Source organism: Ceratotherium simum, chromosome 16, assembly GCF_057802395.1.
Source record: "Ceratotherium simum simum isolate JZ-2026a chromosome 16, ASM5780239v1, whole genome shotgun sequence".
Classification (NCBI taxonomy): Eukaryota; Metazoa; Chordata; class Mammalia; order Perissodactyla; family Rhinocerotidae; genus Ceratotherium; species Ceratotherium simum.
In genome coordinates, this window is record NC_141915.1 from 59,893,399 (window position 1) to 59,912,195 (window position 18,797).

Consider the following 18,797-nt stretch of genomic DNA (forward strand, 5'->3'; position numbering starts at 1 on the left):
GGGGGCGCGCCCTTCCCGACCCCGGAAGGCAAGGCGGCACGGGAGGGCACCTGCAGGCCCCCTCTCACCAGAGCACTCTCCTCTGCAAGGTGCGCGCCTCCTCGGGCCCTCCCACTCTCCAGGGCGCAGAGATCCGAGGAAGGTTAGGACCAGGAAGCCCACGTCACAATGCCCCACGCGACCAGCCCAGCCCGCCCCGCCACCAGGTGGCGTACCGCCGGAGAAGTGCACCTTCCCCCAGGGCGCCTGCGCAGGCGGCCTGTCACGTGACCCGCCTCCATCCCCTGATTCGCCTGACTCCGGGTCGCCACTGCGGGCCCGGCGCGCGTGCGCGGAGGTGAGCTGGCTGGGGCCGGGCTCGCGTGCGCGGAGGTGAGCGGGTCGGGCAGTGGGGCCGCTGCTGCGGGTGGTCCCAGCGAGGACCCAGGGTCGGGGTCTTCCGCGGCAGTCTCTCCGACGAGAGTCTTGGCGGATCTAGGCAGTCATGACTCCCGAAAGGGAGGGCTCGATCGATCGATCGATCGATTGGTGGTCAGTGACTAACTTGCAGAAGTGGAGCACATCGTGCCGGGGTTCGCGCGCGGCAGGTGGGCAGCAGTAACGACTGGGACCCCAGTAACGACGGGGACGCCGGAAACTCCACGGTTCTCATTCACTCCCCCGTGCTGGGTGAGGAAGTCGGCGCTGGCCCCATGTCACAGGGAGGAAACTGAGGCACGGGAGTTAAGAACCCTTGCTTCCCGCGTCAGTAGTGGCGCTGGGCTTGAACCCGGCTTGTTTATTCGACCACCCTGGCTTGGGAGCAGCGGTTCTGAGCCACTTCGCTGAAAGGGGAGGGACAGGCTCTCCTGGTCAGCAGCGCCACTTGACCTCCTGATCCTCAGTTCTTCCCCATTTTCTCTCTCAGTTGTCAAACCCTCCAGGCACGACTCTTCCCCATTTCTAGGGTCTCTTCCCCATTTCTAGGTTCTCTTCCCCGTCTGTAAAATGGAAGCATGAGGAGGGAGGTGGTGCTAGTCCTGGCTGTGCCCCTGAGCCACCTCTGCAGCCTCTGACTCAGATGGCTGGACCTGCTGTCTGGGAGGGGAGCGCCCTGAGTGAGGCCCCTGACTACACTCTGAGTTCCCTAGTTTCTGAATCTCATGATCACAAGGTGTCAGATGTATCTGCAAGGGTCAGGTGGAGCTGGGACACTTTGTGCTATAAAAAATAAATATTTAGTCTTTGTCCCCAGTTCCTGGCACACAGCTCCTAAAACCCCTGGAATATTGGGAGTGATAAGAGTCTTTTAGATGCTAATAAGATGACTGGAGGCTGGGGGCCTCTGGATAGCTGCTTCAGGATGGAGGCTGGTCCCCAGAAAGTCCAGGGCAGGATTAGAGGGTTGGAACTTTAACCCCCAACCTCTGGGGAGTGGAGGGGGGCTGGTGATTGAGCCAATCACCAATGGCCAATGATGTAATCAATCATGCCTACATAATGAAACATCCATCAAAATGGTAAATCACTTGGGGTTTGGAGAGCTTCCAAGCTGGTGAACACATTGTGGCGCTGGGAGGGTGGCTCACCCAGAGAAGGCATGGAAGCTCCTCGCCCTTTCCCCGTACCTTGCCATCTGACTGTTCCTGCATTGTATCCTTTATCATAAACCGGTAACAGTCAGTCGAGTGCTTTCCCGAGTTCTGTGAGTTGTTATAGCCAATTATGGAACCTGGGGAGGTGGGGCAGCCGGTGTTGTATGAACCTCTGAATTTATAGCCGGTTGGTCAGAAGTGCCGGTGACAACCTGGGACTTGCAGCTGACATCTGAAGTGGGGGCAGTCTTGTGGAACCTCGCCGTTAGCCTGTGGGGTCTGCACTGACTCCGGGAGTTTGTGTTGGAATTGGGTTGAATTGTTGGACACCCAGCTGGTGTCTGGAGAGCAGGAGAATTGATTGGTGTGAAAAAAGAAACAAAAACCCCACACATTTGGTGTCAGAAGTGTTGTGTGAATAAAAACAGTTCCCTCTTGCACCTAATTTACCAGTGGCCTGCGGTGGCCAGAATGTTCCAGGTGACTGGTTTGTGTCATGACAGGCTCAGACTCCCTCCGTGCCCTAGGTGCACTTCTGCCTGATGTGTGCCTTTTTCCCAACACTTCCGTGTTTGTGGCAGCCATGAGACTGTGTCTCAGGGTCCTCCCGCCACAGGGAGCCTCACTGACCGAGGGCCCAGCTGCTGAAATCCATGGCTGCATGGACTCCGAGGCCAGGCTGCTTCCAGGCCCCCAACACCAGAGCAGGCCGCTCCTGGGAGCCCCGGGCCCCTCTGATGGCCAACTTTGGCTCCAGGATCCCCCGCAGCCTTGCCAAACCTTCCTTCACCTGCATGGCAGTCTGTGAACAACCACCCTTCCCCTCCCTCCCGGGGGGCAGGCCTGCGTGGGGTGCGATGGCTCCCCCAGCATCCTCTCCACTTTCTCCCAAACAGATGAGGATTCCCCTGATAGAATCCTTGCACATTTACTCCCATGTTGGTGTCTGCTGCTCCTCGGAGGAGCCAGACCAACAACGTTCCTTATGAAATATTTGGAGCACAGATTAGCAAAACGCAGGTCGTAACAGTCTTCCCACTGGGTGACCTAAGTGAGGCTCTGCATGCAGCTGCTGTGACAGAGACCCAGACCACTGTGTTCCCTCAGCCGTGCGGCTTTCTCCTGCACCTAACCGCAGGGGCCAAGTCCTGGGGACCAGGCCTTTCTCCTGTGACTTTACCATCCCTAGAGTGTTGCCCTCGGCTGCAGTGCCCGGGACTTCTCACCAGGCTGTATCCACGTCCGGGTCAGCAGGAGAGGGACAGAGGAAAGGGGACGGTCCCCGTAAGGGCACTTCCACTTCCACCCCATTAGCCAAAACTTAGTAACCTTGGCCACAGTCGTCATACAGAAATGGGGCTTACTCCGTCTACTGCCGTAACCTGCTGTTCCACGTGGTGTTGGTCTCTCATGTGGGTCTTTTTGTGTCACTGAATCACTTTGCAGACATTCTAAGCATGCTTCATTTGTAACACGTAGAAGACTTCGCAGTGCACGGCATTCTGCAACCCCTATTTGGACTTTTCTCTCCTTTCCCTTTTTCCTCCCTCCCGGACGTCTGTCTAAACAGTGCTAGGAGCTCATCCTGCCTGCCTGCCTGCGTCCTCCGCAGACCTCACCTCCGCCCTGGGCTCTGCCTGGCTGGCCACAAGTTCAGGTCTGGAAGCTGCTTTGAGAGGCCCCTGAGGCCCCGGTCCTCCCTCTTGCCTTCCCTGTTGAGCTGGCTCTTCTCTCAGCAGGCCTCCAGGACCTGTCCCCACTGCCCGCAGGCACCGCGACCATGGATGGGAGGTGGCTACCCTGCTCCCGCCCGCTGGGGCTCTGCCTCCTTGTCTCCTTGGCCACTGCTGCCCTTCTGGGGCATGTCCTGCTGCACAATTTCACGATGGGCCCCCGAGAGCTTCGCGGCTTCTCCCAAGTACCCAAGGAGATTTACCGAGCTCGCCAGCAGGGAACCAGCGGCCCAGGGTCCCAGCCCACCCCGGGGCGCCATGGCAGTCCCAGAGCAGCGCCCACACAGTGTGACACGCCCCCCAACAGCCGCTTCGACTGTGCCCCAGACAAGGCCATCACCCAGGAGCAGTGTGAGGCCCGGGGCTGCTGCTATGTGCCTGCAAGGCAGTGGCCTCGGGGCTCCCAGATGGGGCAGCCCTGGTGCTTCTTCCCACCCAGCTACCCGAGTTACAAGCTGGAGAACCTGACCACCACAGAGACGGGCTACACGGCCACCCTAACTCGAGCCACCCCGACCTTCTTCCCCAAGGACATCCTGACCTTACGGCTGGACGTGCTGGTGGAGACAGAGAGCCGACTCCACTTCACGGTGGGCAGGGATGGGGATCAGGCACATGCAGAGACAGGGGTCACGGGCAGGGGCTGGGCAGGGGCAGAGTGGACAAAGCGGACTCTACTGGGTGTTTATTGCACAAATGTGTTTTGTGCCCTCACTGGGAGTCCTGGAGGGAGCAGACACACTGCCTACACTCAGGGAACAGGGGGCCTGAATGTAACTAGACAGTTACTAGTAACTAGACCGTTACTAGAAGGTTCTAGAATGTGCTCTAGAGGGCAGTGCTCAGGGCGCGGTGGAGGAAGGTTAGGCTTCCCCCGGGAAGTGACGTCTCAACTGGAACCTGAAGAGCTACAGGAGCCAGCAAGCAGAAAGGTAGAGAGGGAGGAAGGGGGAATGTTCCGGGCAGTGGGATCCCCGCCGCTGACCGTCTGTCCCCGAGGGCAGGGCCCCTTGTGTGATTATTCCCTGCAGTTTCACAGCCCCTGGAACAGTGTCTGGCACGTAGCAGGTGCCCAGTAAAAACTTGTCCACTGAATGAATGTGCAGACGCAAACGTGAGAGAGCCTGAAGCACATAATTCACCACAGCCCACCTATTTTAACAGTAATTTATGACAGCCATCGTTTACTGAGCGACTACCAGGTACTAGACAAGAGCTAGGTGCTCCAATAGTATCTTCTCGTTCACCCTGTGACAGGTATGCTGGGTAGAGTAGCATTGCCAGATTCAGCAAATAAAAATACAAGATGCCTAGTAAGTTTGAATTCCAGATAACCAAGGAATGAGTTTATTTTTTTAGTGTATGTCCCATGCAACATCTGGGCTGTACTTATACTAAAAAAAATATGGTGTTTGTCTGAATTCAGATTTACTGGGCGTTCTGTATTTTACCTGGCTACCCGCAGGGGGCGCTCTTCCCCTGGCTCTGTAGGTGAGGACACGAGGCCCAGGGAAGTTGACCAAACTGCCCACACTCACACGCGATATGTGGCCGTGCAGGGACTTGAACTGAGCCCTCACTCCTTTGGAGGGTGAGGGACAGAGTGGGAAGGTGTACGGGGGCCACCGGCCCACAGAAGGCCTCATGACGCCACTGTCTCTCATCTTCTAGATCAAAGATCCCGCCAACAGGCGCTATGAGGTGCCTTTGGAGACCCCCCGTGTCCGCGGCCGGGCACCATCCACTCTCTACAGCGTGGAGTTCTCGGAGGAGCCCTTCGGGGTGGTCGTGCGTCGGAAGCTGGACGGACGGGTGCTGTGAGTGCCTGGTCCTGTGCCCCCACCCCGGTGGGAGAGTCAGGGAGTTGGATGGCACCGACCTGACCCCATCGTGGTCTGCCCTCCCCCTCGGGGCCTCCTCACTGTGCCTGGCCCCCCAGGCCCTGGAGCTCCTGTTCCTCTGCCCCGAGCTCCCAGAGGCCCCTCCTCAGACCCTCTGACTGTCCAGCCCATGGAGTCCCAGCCGGGGGTGATTTTCCTCCAGGGGACGTTCGGCAGTGGCTAGAGACATTTTGGTTGTCACCACTGGGGGTGGAGGTACAGGGGTGCTACTCCACACCCAACAATGCACAGGACAGTCCCACAAAAAAGAATGGTCTGGCCCAAATGTCAGTAGTGCCTCGGCTGAGGAACCCTGTCCAGTCTGAAACGGTGCCCCCTCCAGGCACATCCCCTTACGGCTTTATCTCTATTGTATTTCTTTTTCACACACTGCATTTCGCCTCTTACGTATCAGGCATGGTAATTATCAACTCATCTAATCCTCATAACGACTCAGAAGTAGGTGCTGTTATAATCCCCACTTTACAGATGGGGTAACTGAGGCACAGAGAGGCAGCGTGACTTACTGGCGGGTGATGGAGCCAGGGCCCCAGCGTCCGTGCTGTTGGCCGCTCTCTGCTTCATGTCTCTCCGGGAGTTGTGTCCCCCACGGGATCTTAGGTTTGTTGGGATCGTTGCTGCTGTCCGCCCATGGCAGGAGACTCCTCAACCTCCAGCTCCTGGAGCAGTTCTGACCCACAGCAGGTGCTCAGCGGATATTTGTGGAGAGAATGAGGGCACAGCTTGGTCATGCCCTCGCCTCCCCCGCCCCGCCCCCAGGCATCGGATGCACTGAGCATCCTTTACACTCCAATGCCGTGGCTGTGACTCTGAGTGTCCAACACAGCCCCTCTTCAGGAGGACAGACCCGCGGGCCCAGAAGTGCACCTCACCCAGCCGTCGGGCAGGGGCAGGGCTGGCTCTGGAGCAGGGAGGGCCAGGGAAGGCCTCTCTGAGAAGCTGACCTTTGAGCAGAGACCTGGTGTAGAGAAGTTTTTTAAAGCATTTTATCAGATTTTGGTCTTGAAAACAGCACCCCCCCTGCCCACAGAGAAGTAGAGTCTTGCCTAGGGGCGGGTGGGGTACGGTGGGAGCTCACCCCCGAAATCTGCCACGCTATGTCTTCCTCACAGACAGGGGCCTCGTCCTTGGTTTCACCTTGCTCTTGACCCTGTGCAACCTCGGGGGACCCCGGCCATCCCAGGCTGGGCAGCTCCCCGGGCTCTGGAGCTGAGCTGGGGCAGGACTCGCCGATGTCTGGGAACAGTTTGTCCCTTGCAGGAGGAGTGGGGCCACAGCTCCAGGGACTGGAAGGGTTCGGGCAGCCCTCGCCCAGCACCTGTTTGCCATCAGGTCCCATGGGGCAGTCGGCCTCTGGAGGCCTGCCTGGGATGACATGGGCACAGCTGGGCATCACCCCTTCTCTGGATGCGCCCTGCATGCTCTCCATGCCCGTGTCAGGGACCCGAGGGTTGTTGGGCCTCGCATGGCTGCTTCTGTCCCGGGGTCAGTGTGTCACAGAGCTGGCCGGGCCACTCCGGCCCTCCTTGGCAAGTCTCTCAGGGAGGGTCCATCTCGGGCTCGTCTGGCCGCCCAGGGTGCAAGGCTGCCTGGTCTCTCCACGGCAGGCTGAACACGACGGTGGCACCCCTGTTCTTCGCCGACCAGTTTCTGCAGCTGTCCACCTCCCTGCCGTCCCAGTACATCACCGGCCTCGCCGAGCACCTCGGCCCCCTGATGCTCAGCACCAACTGGACCAAGATCACCCTCTGGAACCGGGACATCGCCCCCATGGTAACGGGGGCAGCCGGGGCAGGGCCTGGGCCCGGAGGAGCCGTGTGGGTGCGGGAGCTAAAGTGCTGTGTCTGCCGTGTCCCAGCCCTCTACGAACCTGTACGGGTCCCACCCTTTCTACCTGGTGCTGGAGGATGGCGGCTTGGCTCACGGGGTCTTCCTGCTGAGCAGCAATGCCATGGGTAAGCGAGTGGGCGGCCACCCCCAGTGGGCACCAGAGTCCCCCAAACCCCAGCCAGGTCTGCCTGTGAGCTTCCATGCCGGCAGCTTCTCTGGGTGCAGCTGTACCTCCTCCTTCACAGAGGGAACGTGAAGCTCTCTGCACCTGCCCCTACAGACTGGGGTAGAGGAGAGGGGCCATTGGCAGGGAGTTGGGCCTTGTTTGCTCTTCTGAGAAACGAGTCCAGTGGGCTTCGACCTCTGCCAGCTCTGCCCTTCAGTGCTCAGAATGACTATCCCCTAGGCCCCCAAGTGGGCCGCTCCCAGGTTCCCTGTGGGAGGAGCCCCTCTCCAACAGTGGTTTGGCCTGCCCTGAAGGTCCCTCAGGGGTGGGGCGGGGCAGATATTTGTCCATGAGCCCCAAGGCTGCTTCCCTAGATGTGGTCCTGCAGCCGAGCCCGGCCCTCAGCTGGAGGTCAACAGGTGGGATCTTGGACATGTACGTCTTCCTGGGCCCGGAGCCCAAGAGCGTGGTGCAGCAGTACCTGGAAGTCGTGGGTAGGCCTGCTCCCCTCCTCCGGCCCCGCCGCCCCTCCTTCCTCCCCTCCCCACCCCCTCCCACCCACTCAGGGTGTTGTGTTGGCTCGCAGGCTACCCGTTCATGCCGCCGTACTGGGGCCTGGGCTTCCACCTCTGCCGCTGGGGCTACTCCTCCACCGCCATCACCCGCCAGGTGGTGGAGAACATGACCAGGGCCCGCTTCCCCCTGGTGAGTGTGGGGCGGGGTGGGGGGGGGGCTGGGCAGGGGAGGCGGCCCCCAGGCCCAGCAGTGGGCTCCTGTGCTGTGGCTGCAGGACGTGCAGTGGAACGACCTGGACTACATGGACGCCAGGAGAGACTTCACTTTCAACAAGGATGGCTTCGGGGACTTCCCAGCCATGGTGCAGGAGCTCCACCAGGGCGGCCGGCGGTACATGATGCTCGTCGTGAGTGCCCCCTCCCTCCCCTCCTGCAACATGGCGGCGTGGACCTGGCTCTTTGGGGAGCGGCCCGGTGCCCAGTGGCTCCTCCTCTGGGTAGCGTCTTCCTCGTGCCTGCTGTGGTCACTGAGGACATTTTCTGAGGGTCTTTGATATCAAGGGCATATCAGATTTACAGGTTTGTCCCTGCTGTCCACTGATGTCCAGCACAAGTGTCCCTGGAAACATCTGCCTGCTGCTCAGGAGCCGTTCAATTGTAGATTACTTGAAGGGCTTAAAGCAAAGGCAGAGGGGCTGTCAGCTGACATCCCCAGTACTGGAAGCCTGGGGTGCAGCTGTGCACAGGGGCAGCAGAGGCGTACTCGGCGTGTCTCCGGGCCCTGCCTCCCTGGGAGTCAGCTCTGTCTCCAGGGGAAGGAGGGCGGGACTCTGAGTGGCCCGGCACGAAGACACACCCTCCCTGAGCCAGTGCCCGCAGCCAGAGGAATGCTATTCTGCTTCCGGAGGAGGAGGTGGGGAGGGGAGCTGAGACCAAATGGTCGCACCAAGGATACCCCCTCAGTAGAGGAAATCGGATTGCCGAGAGGTTTGGAATTGCACTGACGTTGGCCATTTCCGTCATCTCGGCCCCTCATAGGGCAGCTATTGTCGGTGGCCATGCAGAGCAGGGAGGGCAGATGCAGACCTTTTCCTTTTTTACTTGAAAGAAGTAAATGCTCGCTGTAGAACACTTGTGAGGCTCTGGGACTCTGAGAGCAAAGAGGACACTTGCATCAGGTGCACCCGCCGTGGCCGCTGGTGCCCTTCACTGTCTCCCAGGCAGATGTGTGCGTGGACCTGCACGGGCTGCTGTGCGCGCCTACAGCTTAATCCTGCCTCTGTCCCTCGTCAGCGTCATCTCCACAGTGTTTTCCCGTTTACCAGCGGTGGGTGCCATGGCTTTGGGGCATTTCCTTCTCCTCCTGACTGGTTTCTCTCACCCCAGGATCCTGCCATCAGCAGCTCCGGCCCGGCCGGGAGCTACCGACCCTACGATGAGGGTCTGCGGAGGGGGGTTTTCATCACCAACGAGACCGGGCAGCCGCTAATTGGGAAGGTAGAGGGGGGTCTGGTGGGCGAGGAGTGAGAAATCAGGGGTTCTGGCCAGTGGCACAGGAAGCTGTTCAGGCAGAGGGTGTTGTCCAGTGGGACAGAGTGGGGTGGGGGTCACAGCTGGGTGTGACAGTAGCTCTTGACAAGGAACACCACCTTAAATCCTTCCATCAGGGGCCCCTTGGCTTCTCAGGCAGCCAGCCCAGCCCAGGCAGGAGCCTGCAGACCCTCGCAAGGCCTTGGGGCCCTCCTTGTCCTCCCAGCCCCCAGGGGCTTCCTGATGGTTCCCAGGCCTTCCCACGGGGCGCTTGGCAGAGTCCCGACCTCCCTGATCCCTGAACGAAGAGGAAGGGGGTCCCAGCAGGGGAGGCCCCCAGGAGTGCAGACATGCGAGACTCTATTCCAGGCCTCAGGGCCTTTTCTGAAAGTGGGGCCTTGGGTATGTTTTACCCCCGGTCCCTCTCACCCATGTTCCACACCTCCTCAGTCTCCCCAAGGAGGTGAGTGAGGCTGCAGCCCTGCCCGCATCCAAGGCATGCAGGGCCTCAGTGCAGGCTCTGGGGGGCCGAGTCTCCCCTCTCTGGCCTCTCGTCCAGGTGTGGCCCGGGTCCACCGCCTTCCCCGACTTCACCAACCCTGAGGCCCTTGACTGGTGGCAGGACATGGTGGCCGAGTTCCACGCCCAGGTGCCCTTTGACGGCATGTGGATTGTAAGTGTGGCCCCCGCCCCTGGGCATCCCTCATCCTCTGGGGACTGGCCCCACCCTCTGCACTGGGCAGGGGCACCCACCACCGGGGCTTCTCTTGAAGGACATGAATGAGCCATCCAACTTTGTAAAGGGCTCAGTGGACGGTTGCCCCAACAGCGACCTGGAGAACCCGCCCTACGTCCCAGGTGAGCTCTCCCACCTGCCTGTCTCCCTGGCACCAGTCGTCTGGGGATTTAATGGCTCAAATCAGGGATTTCTTTCTCTGGTTTGAGAGACTTAAAGCTGTTGTCTCTGAGGAGCCGGTGGGCGCAGTCAGGCTGGGAAAGGGGAGGGGAACTCTAGGAGTAAGGTTCGGGTGGGGTTGACGCCGGCCACATGACGCAGCCCCAGGCACATGCAGCTGAGGCACGACCTTCAGAGGGAGGGCATTTTGGGCTTAGGCAAATGGACAGGGAAAGACTTGAAATGGGTCAAAAGCAGGTGGGTGTGAAGTCTGAGGTCAGCAAAGGCCAGCCTCCAGCATTGCCCTGTTCCTGTTCTTGGGACAGTGGAGACCGCACGGAGATGTACCCTAAATTCCGAGGGTGCACCAGGCAGAGGAGTGTGCCGGGCCTGACCGGGGGAGTGGGGGGCGGCTTCAGGATGTGCCTCTGAGGGCCAAGCTGGGAGCCCGAGACCCGTGAAGGGCTCCCAGGATGTGGGGGGCACGAGCCCGCTGGGTAGGAGGCTCCAAAGAAACAGACCCCCTCTCTTCCAGGGGTGGTTGGCGGGACCCTCCGGGCAGCCACCATCTGTGCCTCCAGCCGCCAGTTCCTCTCCACGCACTACAACCTGCACAACCTGTACGGCCTGACCGAAGCCTTCGCCTCCCACAGGTGAGGGGCCCCACGCAAGGGGCTGCACGGGGCAGGGGCTTCTACCAGGCCCAGGGTGCAGGCAGGAAGGGAGGAAGCCCAGGTCACCTTGAGGGGCCTGCTGGTGACCCAAGTGCTCTTCCCCACTCCATGCCTGGCTGCTCAGAGGAAGGGCCTGTGGTGACTGGACAGGAAGGTCTGAGCTGACCAGGGCCTCTGGCCCCTGTGAGCCTGGAGGGGCGCTCGTCCTCCCTGTAACAGCTCATCTTCTGGGGTGGTCAGGTGGCTCGGGCAGAGCTGACTGCCGAGCAGACCTTGGTGGTGGCCTCACCTCCCTCCTCCCGGCCTTGGCCTAGAGGGCTCCTTGCTCCCAACTCTGCCTCCTGGCTGCACCGCCAGGCGCTCTGGTGGGCCGTAACGGGGTTCCGGGGAGCACCTGCTCCACACAGCTCTCTCTGTCCCCCTGCTCCACCCAGGGCCCTGGTGAAGGCTCGGGGGGTGCGCCCCTTCGTGATCTCCCGCTCAACCTTCGCTGGCCATGGCCACTACGCCGGCCACTGGACAGGGGATGTGTGGAGCAGCTGGGAGCAGCTCTCCTACTCTGTGCCAGGTGAGAGCACCTGCCAGGAGGGGCTGCTCAGAGAAGAGTCTGGGTCCCTCTCAGGGGAGGTTTGCCCAGAGCTGGATGCTGGGCTCAGCATGGCTCAGAAGGATGCTGCTGTAATGGCATGGGAGCCCATCCCCAACTCATGTGGGCATGAGGCCCGCCCCAGCCCCTGTGCACCTGTGCAGGTCGGCTCACCTGCGGCACCCCTCCTCCAGGCGTCCCTATCTCCAATTCGTCCTGGTCACTGCCCGCAAAGCCATCAGATCTCTTCTCTCACAATGTTCCTTCTGGTGACACGTCCTGAGCTGCAGTCTGCAGGGCGCCACCCCACACTCTCATCTCAGTGCCCGGCTCCACCTTGCAAAGAGGAATTTGATTTTGTTCCAAGGGCTCTGATGCCGCTGACATGTATTAGCCTGGAGATGGTTCAGGAGCCCTGGGGATGGGTTAGGGGAGGAAGGAGTCCCAGGGTCACCACGTGGGCAGCCGAGAAGAGCCTCCACCAGAACCGCCAGCCTGGAAGTGCTTTGGCAGTCATAGACTTGCTTCTGAGTGGGACGCATCTGCAGACCCCGGCCACAGAGATGTCCTGCCGAGCTGAGCTCTTGGGAGAGAAGTCTGTCCCTCTTTCCAGAAGGGGCCGGCTGGCTCTGCCCGCAGGTGCTGACCGGCTCTGATTTTCACCCCGGGGCAGGCACAGAGGGCCAGGCCCCAGCACCTGCAGGCCAGTCTCTGAAGTCGGCTCGAGAGCCAGGTTCCTGGCCTTGCGCCACCTCTCGAGTTCTTGGGTTTTAGTTCTGGTGTGAGCTGACTGTTACTTAGCAGAGGTCATGCAGCTCCCAGGGTCTCTTGCAATCCAGACATAGTTCCTCACAGCCCCAGGCTGGGCCCAGCTCTGCCTGTTGGCTCCCATGCCAGGGCTCTGACTCCTGAGGAGACCTGAGGAGAGGGGCAAGCCCAGTGCAGCCTCTGACTGAGCAGTGGGGTCGGCGCAGGGCTGAGATGACCTGGAGCCCATCTGACCTTCAGCAGCTCAGCGGACTTACTGAGCTTGTAAGGAAATACCACACACTGGGTAGCTTAAAACAAGAGAAACTACTTCTCTTACAGTCCTGGAACTAGCAGCCTGAATCACGGTGTCAGCAGGGCCGTGCTCTCTCTGAGACTCTGGGGAGAATCCTCTTGCCCTTTCCAGCTCCTGGTGGTTGACGGCCATCCTTGGCGGTCCTTGGATTGTGGCTGCATCCCTCTAATCTGCCTCTGTCATCCCATGGCCTTCTCCCTGTGTGTCCTTGTCTTCACCAGCGTATTCCTCTTATAAGGTCACTAGTCATATTGGGTTAGGGCCCACCCTAATGACCTCATCTTAACTTGATTATATCTGCAAAGACCCCATTACCAAGTAAGGTCACATTCACAGATACCGGGGGTTAGGACTCAAATATACCTTTTTGGGAACACAGTTCAACCCTAACGGGTCCAGTTTGCTCTGCCCACCCCCAGGTGTTACGCAGCAGTCCACACAGCACATATGGATTGTCGTGCTGACCACAAGTGGGAGACACAAAGGCTAGCACAGTACTGACCGTCGGGTGGGGACGGGTGGGAGGGACATTAGGAGGGATCCTCACCTCTGGCCAGCTCAGCAGACTTGTCTGTCAGGCTCCTTGGCCCTGAACTGGGCCTGCTCTGGCCGCCTGAAGCCCAGTCTGACTCTGCCCTCTAGAAATCTTGCTCTTCAACCTGCTGGGGGTGCCCCTGGTCGGGGCCGACATCTGTGGCTTCCTGGGCAACACCTCGGAGGAGCTGTGCGTGCGCTGGACCCAACTGGGGGCCTTCTACCCCTTCATGCGGAACCACAACGACCTGAACAGCCTGGTAGGGCTGTGGGCAGGGGGAGAGTGGGGGCCAGGCTCCGCCCAGGGAAGTCCCCTTCCTGACAGAGCAGTGTGGCCCGGTTTCCATGCCAACAAGCCAGGTGCTGGGTGGCCGAGAGGGGCCAGGTCTCCCAGGGCAGGGACCACAGGGCTGCGGCCCCAGAGCCCAGCTGCTCCCTCCGCCCCCTCTGCCTCCCGCTGCAGCCTCAGGAGCCGTACAGCTTCAGCGAGACAGCACAGCAAGCCATGAGGAAGGCCTTCGCCCTGCGCTACGTGCTGCTGCCCTACCTCTACACGCTGTTCCACGGGGCCCACACCCGGGGCGAGACTGTGGCCCGGCCCCTCTTCCTGGAGTGAGTGCCCTGGGCCGGGGAGCCATGGCCCATGGGTGCCCTGGGAGGGGGCTGACCACGGGCCCGCTGACTCCAGGCCAGCCCCGTCCTGCTGCAGAGGGTGTTCCCAGGAACCGAGCAAGGGAGCAGGTTGCAGCTGAGTGAGACAAGGTGAAAACCTGGGCCCTCGGTACTGGGGAGCCCCCAGTTCCCACCCCTTAGATTCCAGCTCGGGGTGGGGGGGCATTCAAAGTACAGAAAAGCGTGGGATGAAGAGCACTGAGCACAGACCAGGCCCACCAGATGGTAAAGCGAGTTATTAAGACCATCACGATTGACTCCACTGGGGCTGGCCTCGGAACAGGGCGGCAAAGAAACCCAGTAGCTAAGTCCCCAAATAGGACTTAGTCCGCATAAGAAGTGACCATGCGATAAAATGGCATCTCCAGTCAGTGGATTAAAGGATTCTCAAGTAGTAAGGGAATTAGTTAGCTGTTTGCAAAAATCTATTTATTTCCCCCTCACACCGTACAGACAGAAAGTTCCAGATGGGTAAAACAGTTAAATGCAAACATGAAGCTGCAGAAAGTGCCCCAGGAAAACAGAAGTGATGTTCCTCAGTGCTCTGGCAGGAGAGGGCTTTCTCAGCAACTAAAGTGAAAAGCAAAGGGAAGGAGGTTTAATTGAGAAAAAAAAGTAACACTTCTCTGAACATAAACAGAAAAAAGTAAAACTGCAAATAGAGAAGACGCTGTCAACAGACAGTCCCTCTCCCTGATGTGTAAAAAGTTCAGACTGGTTGGTGAAGCCTCTGTTGAGAACTGAAGAGATAAACAGGCAAGAACACAGCTTGCGACCCAGGGAATGTGAAGGGCCTCGTGCCCGAGTGTCGGGCCGGGAGAGGGTTCTGTGCGGCTCCTGTGTGGCTTCAGGCAGCTGGAGCCGGCCCTGCCATGTCCAAGCTAAGTCCTCCAGCTCCTTTCTGAGCCTCCGTGTGGGCCGCTTGAGCACACTGCCCTCAGAGGTCACCAGGCCCACACGCCCGTCCCTCCTCTTTGAAGGTTCCCCGAGGACCCCCGCACCTGGACCGTGGACCGCCAGCTCCTGTGGGGGGAGGCCCTGCTCATCACCCCGGTGCTCGAGGCCGGGAAGGTTGAAGTGACTGGCTACTTCCCTCCCGGCACATGGTACAACCTGCAGACGGTGAGTCCTGGACCCCAAAATCCAGGAGGACTAGGGAGACCAGTGGAGTCCCGCTCTCCTGCCCTGTCGGTGTGGACCAGATGATGAAAAAGAAGCATCTGTGTCAAGTCCGGGCTACATGTGGCCCTCACCTGCTCCATGTGGATCACCGCATCAAGTCCTTGCAGTAACCCATTTTCCAGATGAGGAAACAGAGGCCTGAGTGGGTAGCTTGCCTGTGTCCTGCAGGCCTCAGTGCTACAGAGCTGAGCTGGGACTCCCGTTCTCCCACCCCCCCAAGTCCTGCCCCTGCCAGCAGGACCTGGGGCCAGGGCCTCCCACACTCTGTCCTCACTGAGTGGCCGGGTCCCTGCAATGAGCCCTGGGCCTGCAATGTCTCCACTGGGCCTCCTTGTCAAGCCCCCAGCCCCGGGTCACAGCACAGGGGCTTTGGCACTGCCCAGGACTCTTCATGATGTGACCTCTCTCTCCAGGTACCAGTAGAGGCCCTTGGCAGCCTCCCGCCTCCAGCTCCTAGACCCCACACATCTGCCATCCACAGCAGGGGGCAGTGGGTGACACTGCCAGCCCCACTGGACACCATCAACCTCCACCTCCGGGCTGGGCACATCATCCCCCTGCAGGTACCTGGGCCAGGCACCTGAGCCCATTTGTCCAGCTCTGGGGCTGCCAGGACCCCACATTGCCTCTGTTTAATGCGATCCACCCCCAGGACCCCCAGGCAGGGATGATAATGTCTGAGGGTTGAGGAGGAACCCGTCCAGGGCGGGATGCTCAGGATACGTCCCGGCACCGACTTGTGGCCTGAGCGGGGCCTGCTTCGTTGGCCCTTTTCAGGAAACAGTCAGTCAGTCAGTCAGTCTGCAAACATCTGTTGGCCTCTTACGTCCTCCAGGATGTCCCCCCACTGCTGTAATGGAGGTGTGGACACCACACTGTGGCCCGGGGGAGGCGCCAGGAACTGAGAAGGGGGAGGGACTCAGGAGAAGCTTCCTGAGGTGGAAGGACACCAAGGGGCTCACCAGGCCGTGAAGGGGAGGGTCGGGCCTTCAAGGATGGAAACAGCACATGCAAAGGCACAGAGCACAGCCTGGCAGGACACGTTGGAGGCTCAACCAGATGGACACCACACATGTCCAGGCCACTCGGCCATAGGCCGTCCTGCAGATCCTGGTTTCTTGCAGCACAGGGCTGTCCCAGCCCAGCATTCCCCAGGCCTGCGACAGTGATGTGTGCCACCCCCTTTGCAGGGCCCCGGCCTCACAACCACAGAGTCCCGAAAGCAGCCCATGGGCCTGGTCGTGGCCCTGACCTCGAGTGGGGAGGCCCAGGGGGAGCTGTTCTGGGACGACGGAGAGAGCCTGGGAGTGCTGCAGCGCGGGGCCTACACACACATCATCTTCCTGGCCAGGAACGTGAGTCCTGGGACCTGCCCAGGCTGGTGGGAGACCGTGGGGGCCGTCTTGGGGGTGACTGCCCTGATCTGGTGTCCCTGGGTCAACCCGAGTGGAGGCCATCTCTGCCCTACAGGAGAGAAGGGCCTGTTGGCCAAGTGCCCTGGCCGGAATCCCTGTGCACTCTGCCAGCGTCCTGGAGTTTGCAGAGGGGCGTGGTGCCGACCTGCCCTGTCCTGTCTGCTGCCCAGACCTTCCCCGGGTGGGGCTTCCTGCCCCGGCCGTCTGCTCACACCTCCGGTTGTCTCTCTCTGCTCGGGCCAGAACACCATCGTGAACGAGCTGCTGCATGTGACCAGTGAGGGGGCCAGCCTGCAGCTAAAGAGGGTGATCGTCCTAGGGGTGGCTGCGGCCCCCCAGCAGGTCCTCTCCAATGGTGTTCCTGTCTCCAACTTCACCTACAACCCCGACACCAAGGTAAGAGAGCCCACAGATGGGGCCAGGGGGCTTGTCCCCCAGGATGGGCGAGGGGGCGGGAGGTGCCGAGGATCCTGGTGACTCAGTGCCTGCCGAGCTGGTATCATGGGACTTGCTGTCTGGCAACCAGAGGAAGCTGGGGGCTTAGAAGGGGCGGAGAGGAACTTGATCCTTGATCCTTGGGGGAAGGAGTGGGAAGATTCCGCCCCCATGTGCCCCATCTCTTTCCTCTGCCCGTAACTACATTGATGGCGACTCACAGGCCATGTTTAAACAGCATCTTGTTTTCAAAGCTAATTAAGGCAGCCAATGCTGAGAGCACTTGTCCTCCCAAATCAGCGGGGGAGGGATCAGAGCAAGAAGCCTCCCAGGGCCAGACAGGCCCCGTGTCCACCATCCGTTCATGTCCAGACTTCTGTCTGCCGAGCACTTGGGGTCTCACCTCTGTTGGCGATTGTTTGGTGGCCAATTTTTCTTTCTTTTTTTCCCCAGATCCTAGATATCCCTGTCTCGCTGACAATGGGAGAGCAGTTTCTCATCAGTTGGTCGTAACCAGGGGCTGGTGGTGTGTTGACCCTTTACAGAATGATTTCCCAGAAGCCCCAGCACCTGTGTACTCTTAGTCAAGGCAGGTGGGCCTTGGGGTCAGAAGCGCTTACCCCATGTTGCATGGCCACAACTTCCCTAACACCCAGATTTGCTTATGTGTCTACCTCCTGGGCTCTGGGGCTCTGGGCCAGCAGCCAGCCTTTGACAGCTTTTCTCCCCAGAGCCCACAGTCGGGCCAGTGCCCTGAGGGTTGCCCTGTTAGGAAAGTGATACTGATGGTTTGCCTCTCTGTCGTCCGTCACTACCTGTGAAGGCAGAGAAGGAGGTGCTTGGGATGGGGATGATGTGCCTGCACCCCGAGGTCACACCACGGGAGGCTCTGCTGCTGCTCTAACTGGATGAAAGGACGGAGTGGGGTGGCCATCACAGGCTGCTTTCTGGGCAGCTGCCTGCCGACTACAGGTCGGGGCTGTCTGCCAGTCTGACAAGAGTGGGCCCCGGGGAATTCGGAATTCACAGGACTTGGGGAAACTCTTAATCTTAAGTGCAATTAGTTTTAATAAAAGGGGTATTTGCAATCAAGCTTCTGCTGGTCCTTCTAGGATTCAGGGTAGGGAGGAGGTGTCCAAAGGCCATGACATGGGGCTGCCACTCCACCCTTGATGGGCCCCTGGATGTTCCCAGGGCGGGTGAGTGCCACACTGTGCACTCTCAAAGCAGCAGCCTCACATCTCATCACCTCACGTCCCAGCATCACCTCACATCCCAGCGTCACCCATCCCTGAGGAGACAAGAGAACGTCCAGCTAGGCCTGGTGACAGAGAGGCATATGGTAGGAGATATGCCCCCCTCCCCTCTGGGGCTGTGTGGACAGAGCTGCCTCCCTGCCACACCTCTGTCCCCCAGGGAACCACCACTTGGCAAACACTGGTCTGCTTTTGGTCAGTATAGTTTACATTTTCTAAAATTGTATATAAATGGAATCATACAGCATGTTTTCTTTTTTTGTCTAATATTACCTGACCTAATTATTTTGAGATTCATCCATGCTGGGTGTATAGCAACACCTTGTTCTTTTTCATTGCTAGTTTTCCATTGTATGGATATTCCACAATTTGTTTATCCACTTGTAATGGACATTAGGATTGTTTTCAATTTTGGCTCTTATGAATAAAGCTGCAGTCAGTAATCATGGACAAGTCTTTGAATGGACATGTTTTCATTTCTCTCGAGCAAATACCAAGGGTGATATGGTCAGGTCATATCAGGGTGTGTGAATAACATTTTAAGAAACTGCCAAACTGTTTTCCAAAGTGGTTGTACCATTTTGCATTCCTACCAGCAGTATGAGAATTGCAATTACTCCACATCCTCACCATCACTTGGCGTGATCTGTCTTTTCAATGTCAGCCATTCTAGTGAGTGTGGATCTCACTGTGGTTCTGATTTTCATGTCTCTAATGACTAATGATGTTGAGCATCTTTTCCTGGACTTATGTCACCCAAAAATCTTCTTTCGTGAAGTGTCTGTTCAAATCTTTTGCCCATTTTTCACTTGGATTGTTTATCTTATTATTGAGTT

The 18,797-nt window shown here is 59.2% G+C and overlaps 1 protein-coding gene across 5 annotated transcripts; it reads left to right on the top strand.

Annotated features, from left to right (window-relative positions):
- The first annotated feature begins 318 nt into the window (after positions 1-318).
- On the top strand, positions 319-18,407 carry GAA (alpha glucosidase). 5 transcript variants are annotated; one of them, XM_087441722.1, is made up of 21 exons: positions 327-372; positions 3,145-3,231; positions 3,314-3,897; positions 4,979-5,124; positions 6,816-6,981; positions 7,067-7,163; positions 7,579-7,698; positions 7,791-7,909; positions 7,995-8,126; positions 9,106-9,216; positions 9,809-9,922; positions 10,023-10,107; positions 10,680-10,797; positions 11,253-11,386; positions 13,110-13,261; positions 13,465-13,613; positions 14,654-14,795; positions 15,269-15,418; positions 16,046-16,210; positions 16,514-16,666; positions 17,159-18,407. In XM_087441722.1, the coding sequence occupies exons 3-21, from the start codon at positions 3,355-3,357 to the stop codon at positions 17,216-17,218; spliced, it is 2,856 nt and encodes a 951-aa protein (XP_087297848.1). In that variant the 5' UTR covers positions 327-372; positions 3,145-3,231; positions 3,314-3,354; the 3' UTR covers positions 17,219-18,407. The 5 variants fall into 5 exon arrangements, with proteins under 5 accessions (XP_004432896.1, XP_087297848.1, XP_014644827.1 ...); XM_004432839.3 differs by lacking the exon at positions 3,145-3,231 and having other exon boundaries at positions 319-337; XM_014789341.2 differs by lacking the exon at positions 3,145-3,231 and having other exon boundaries at positions 329-372.
- The last annotated feature ends 390 nt before the right edge of the window (positions 18,408-18,797 follow it).

Excerpts from the sequence above, each read along its gene's own strand:
- GAA (XM_004432839.3), top strand. The coding sequence starts at position 3,355 with ATGGATGGGAGGTGGCTACCCTGCTCCCGCCCGCTGGGGCTCTGCCTC. Across the intron at positions 3,898-4,978 it reads AGAGCCGACTCCACTTCACG|ATCAAAGATCCCGCCAACAG; the intron begins GTGGGCAGGGAT and ends CTCATCTTCTAG. Across the intron at positions 14,796-15,268 it reads CATGGTACAACCTGCAGACG|GTACCAGTAGAGGCCCTTGG; the intron begins GTGAGTCCTGGA and ends CTCTCTCTCCAG.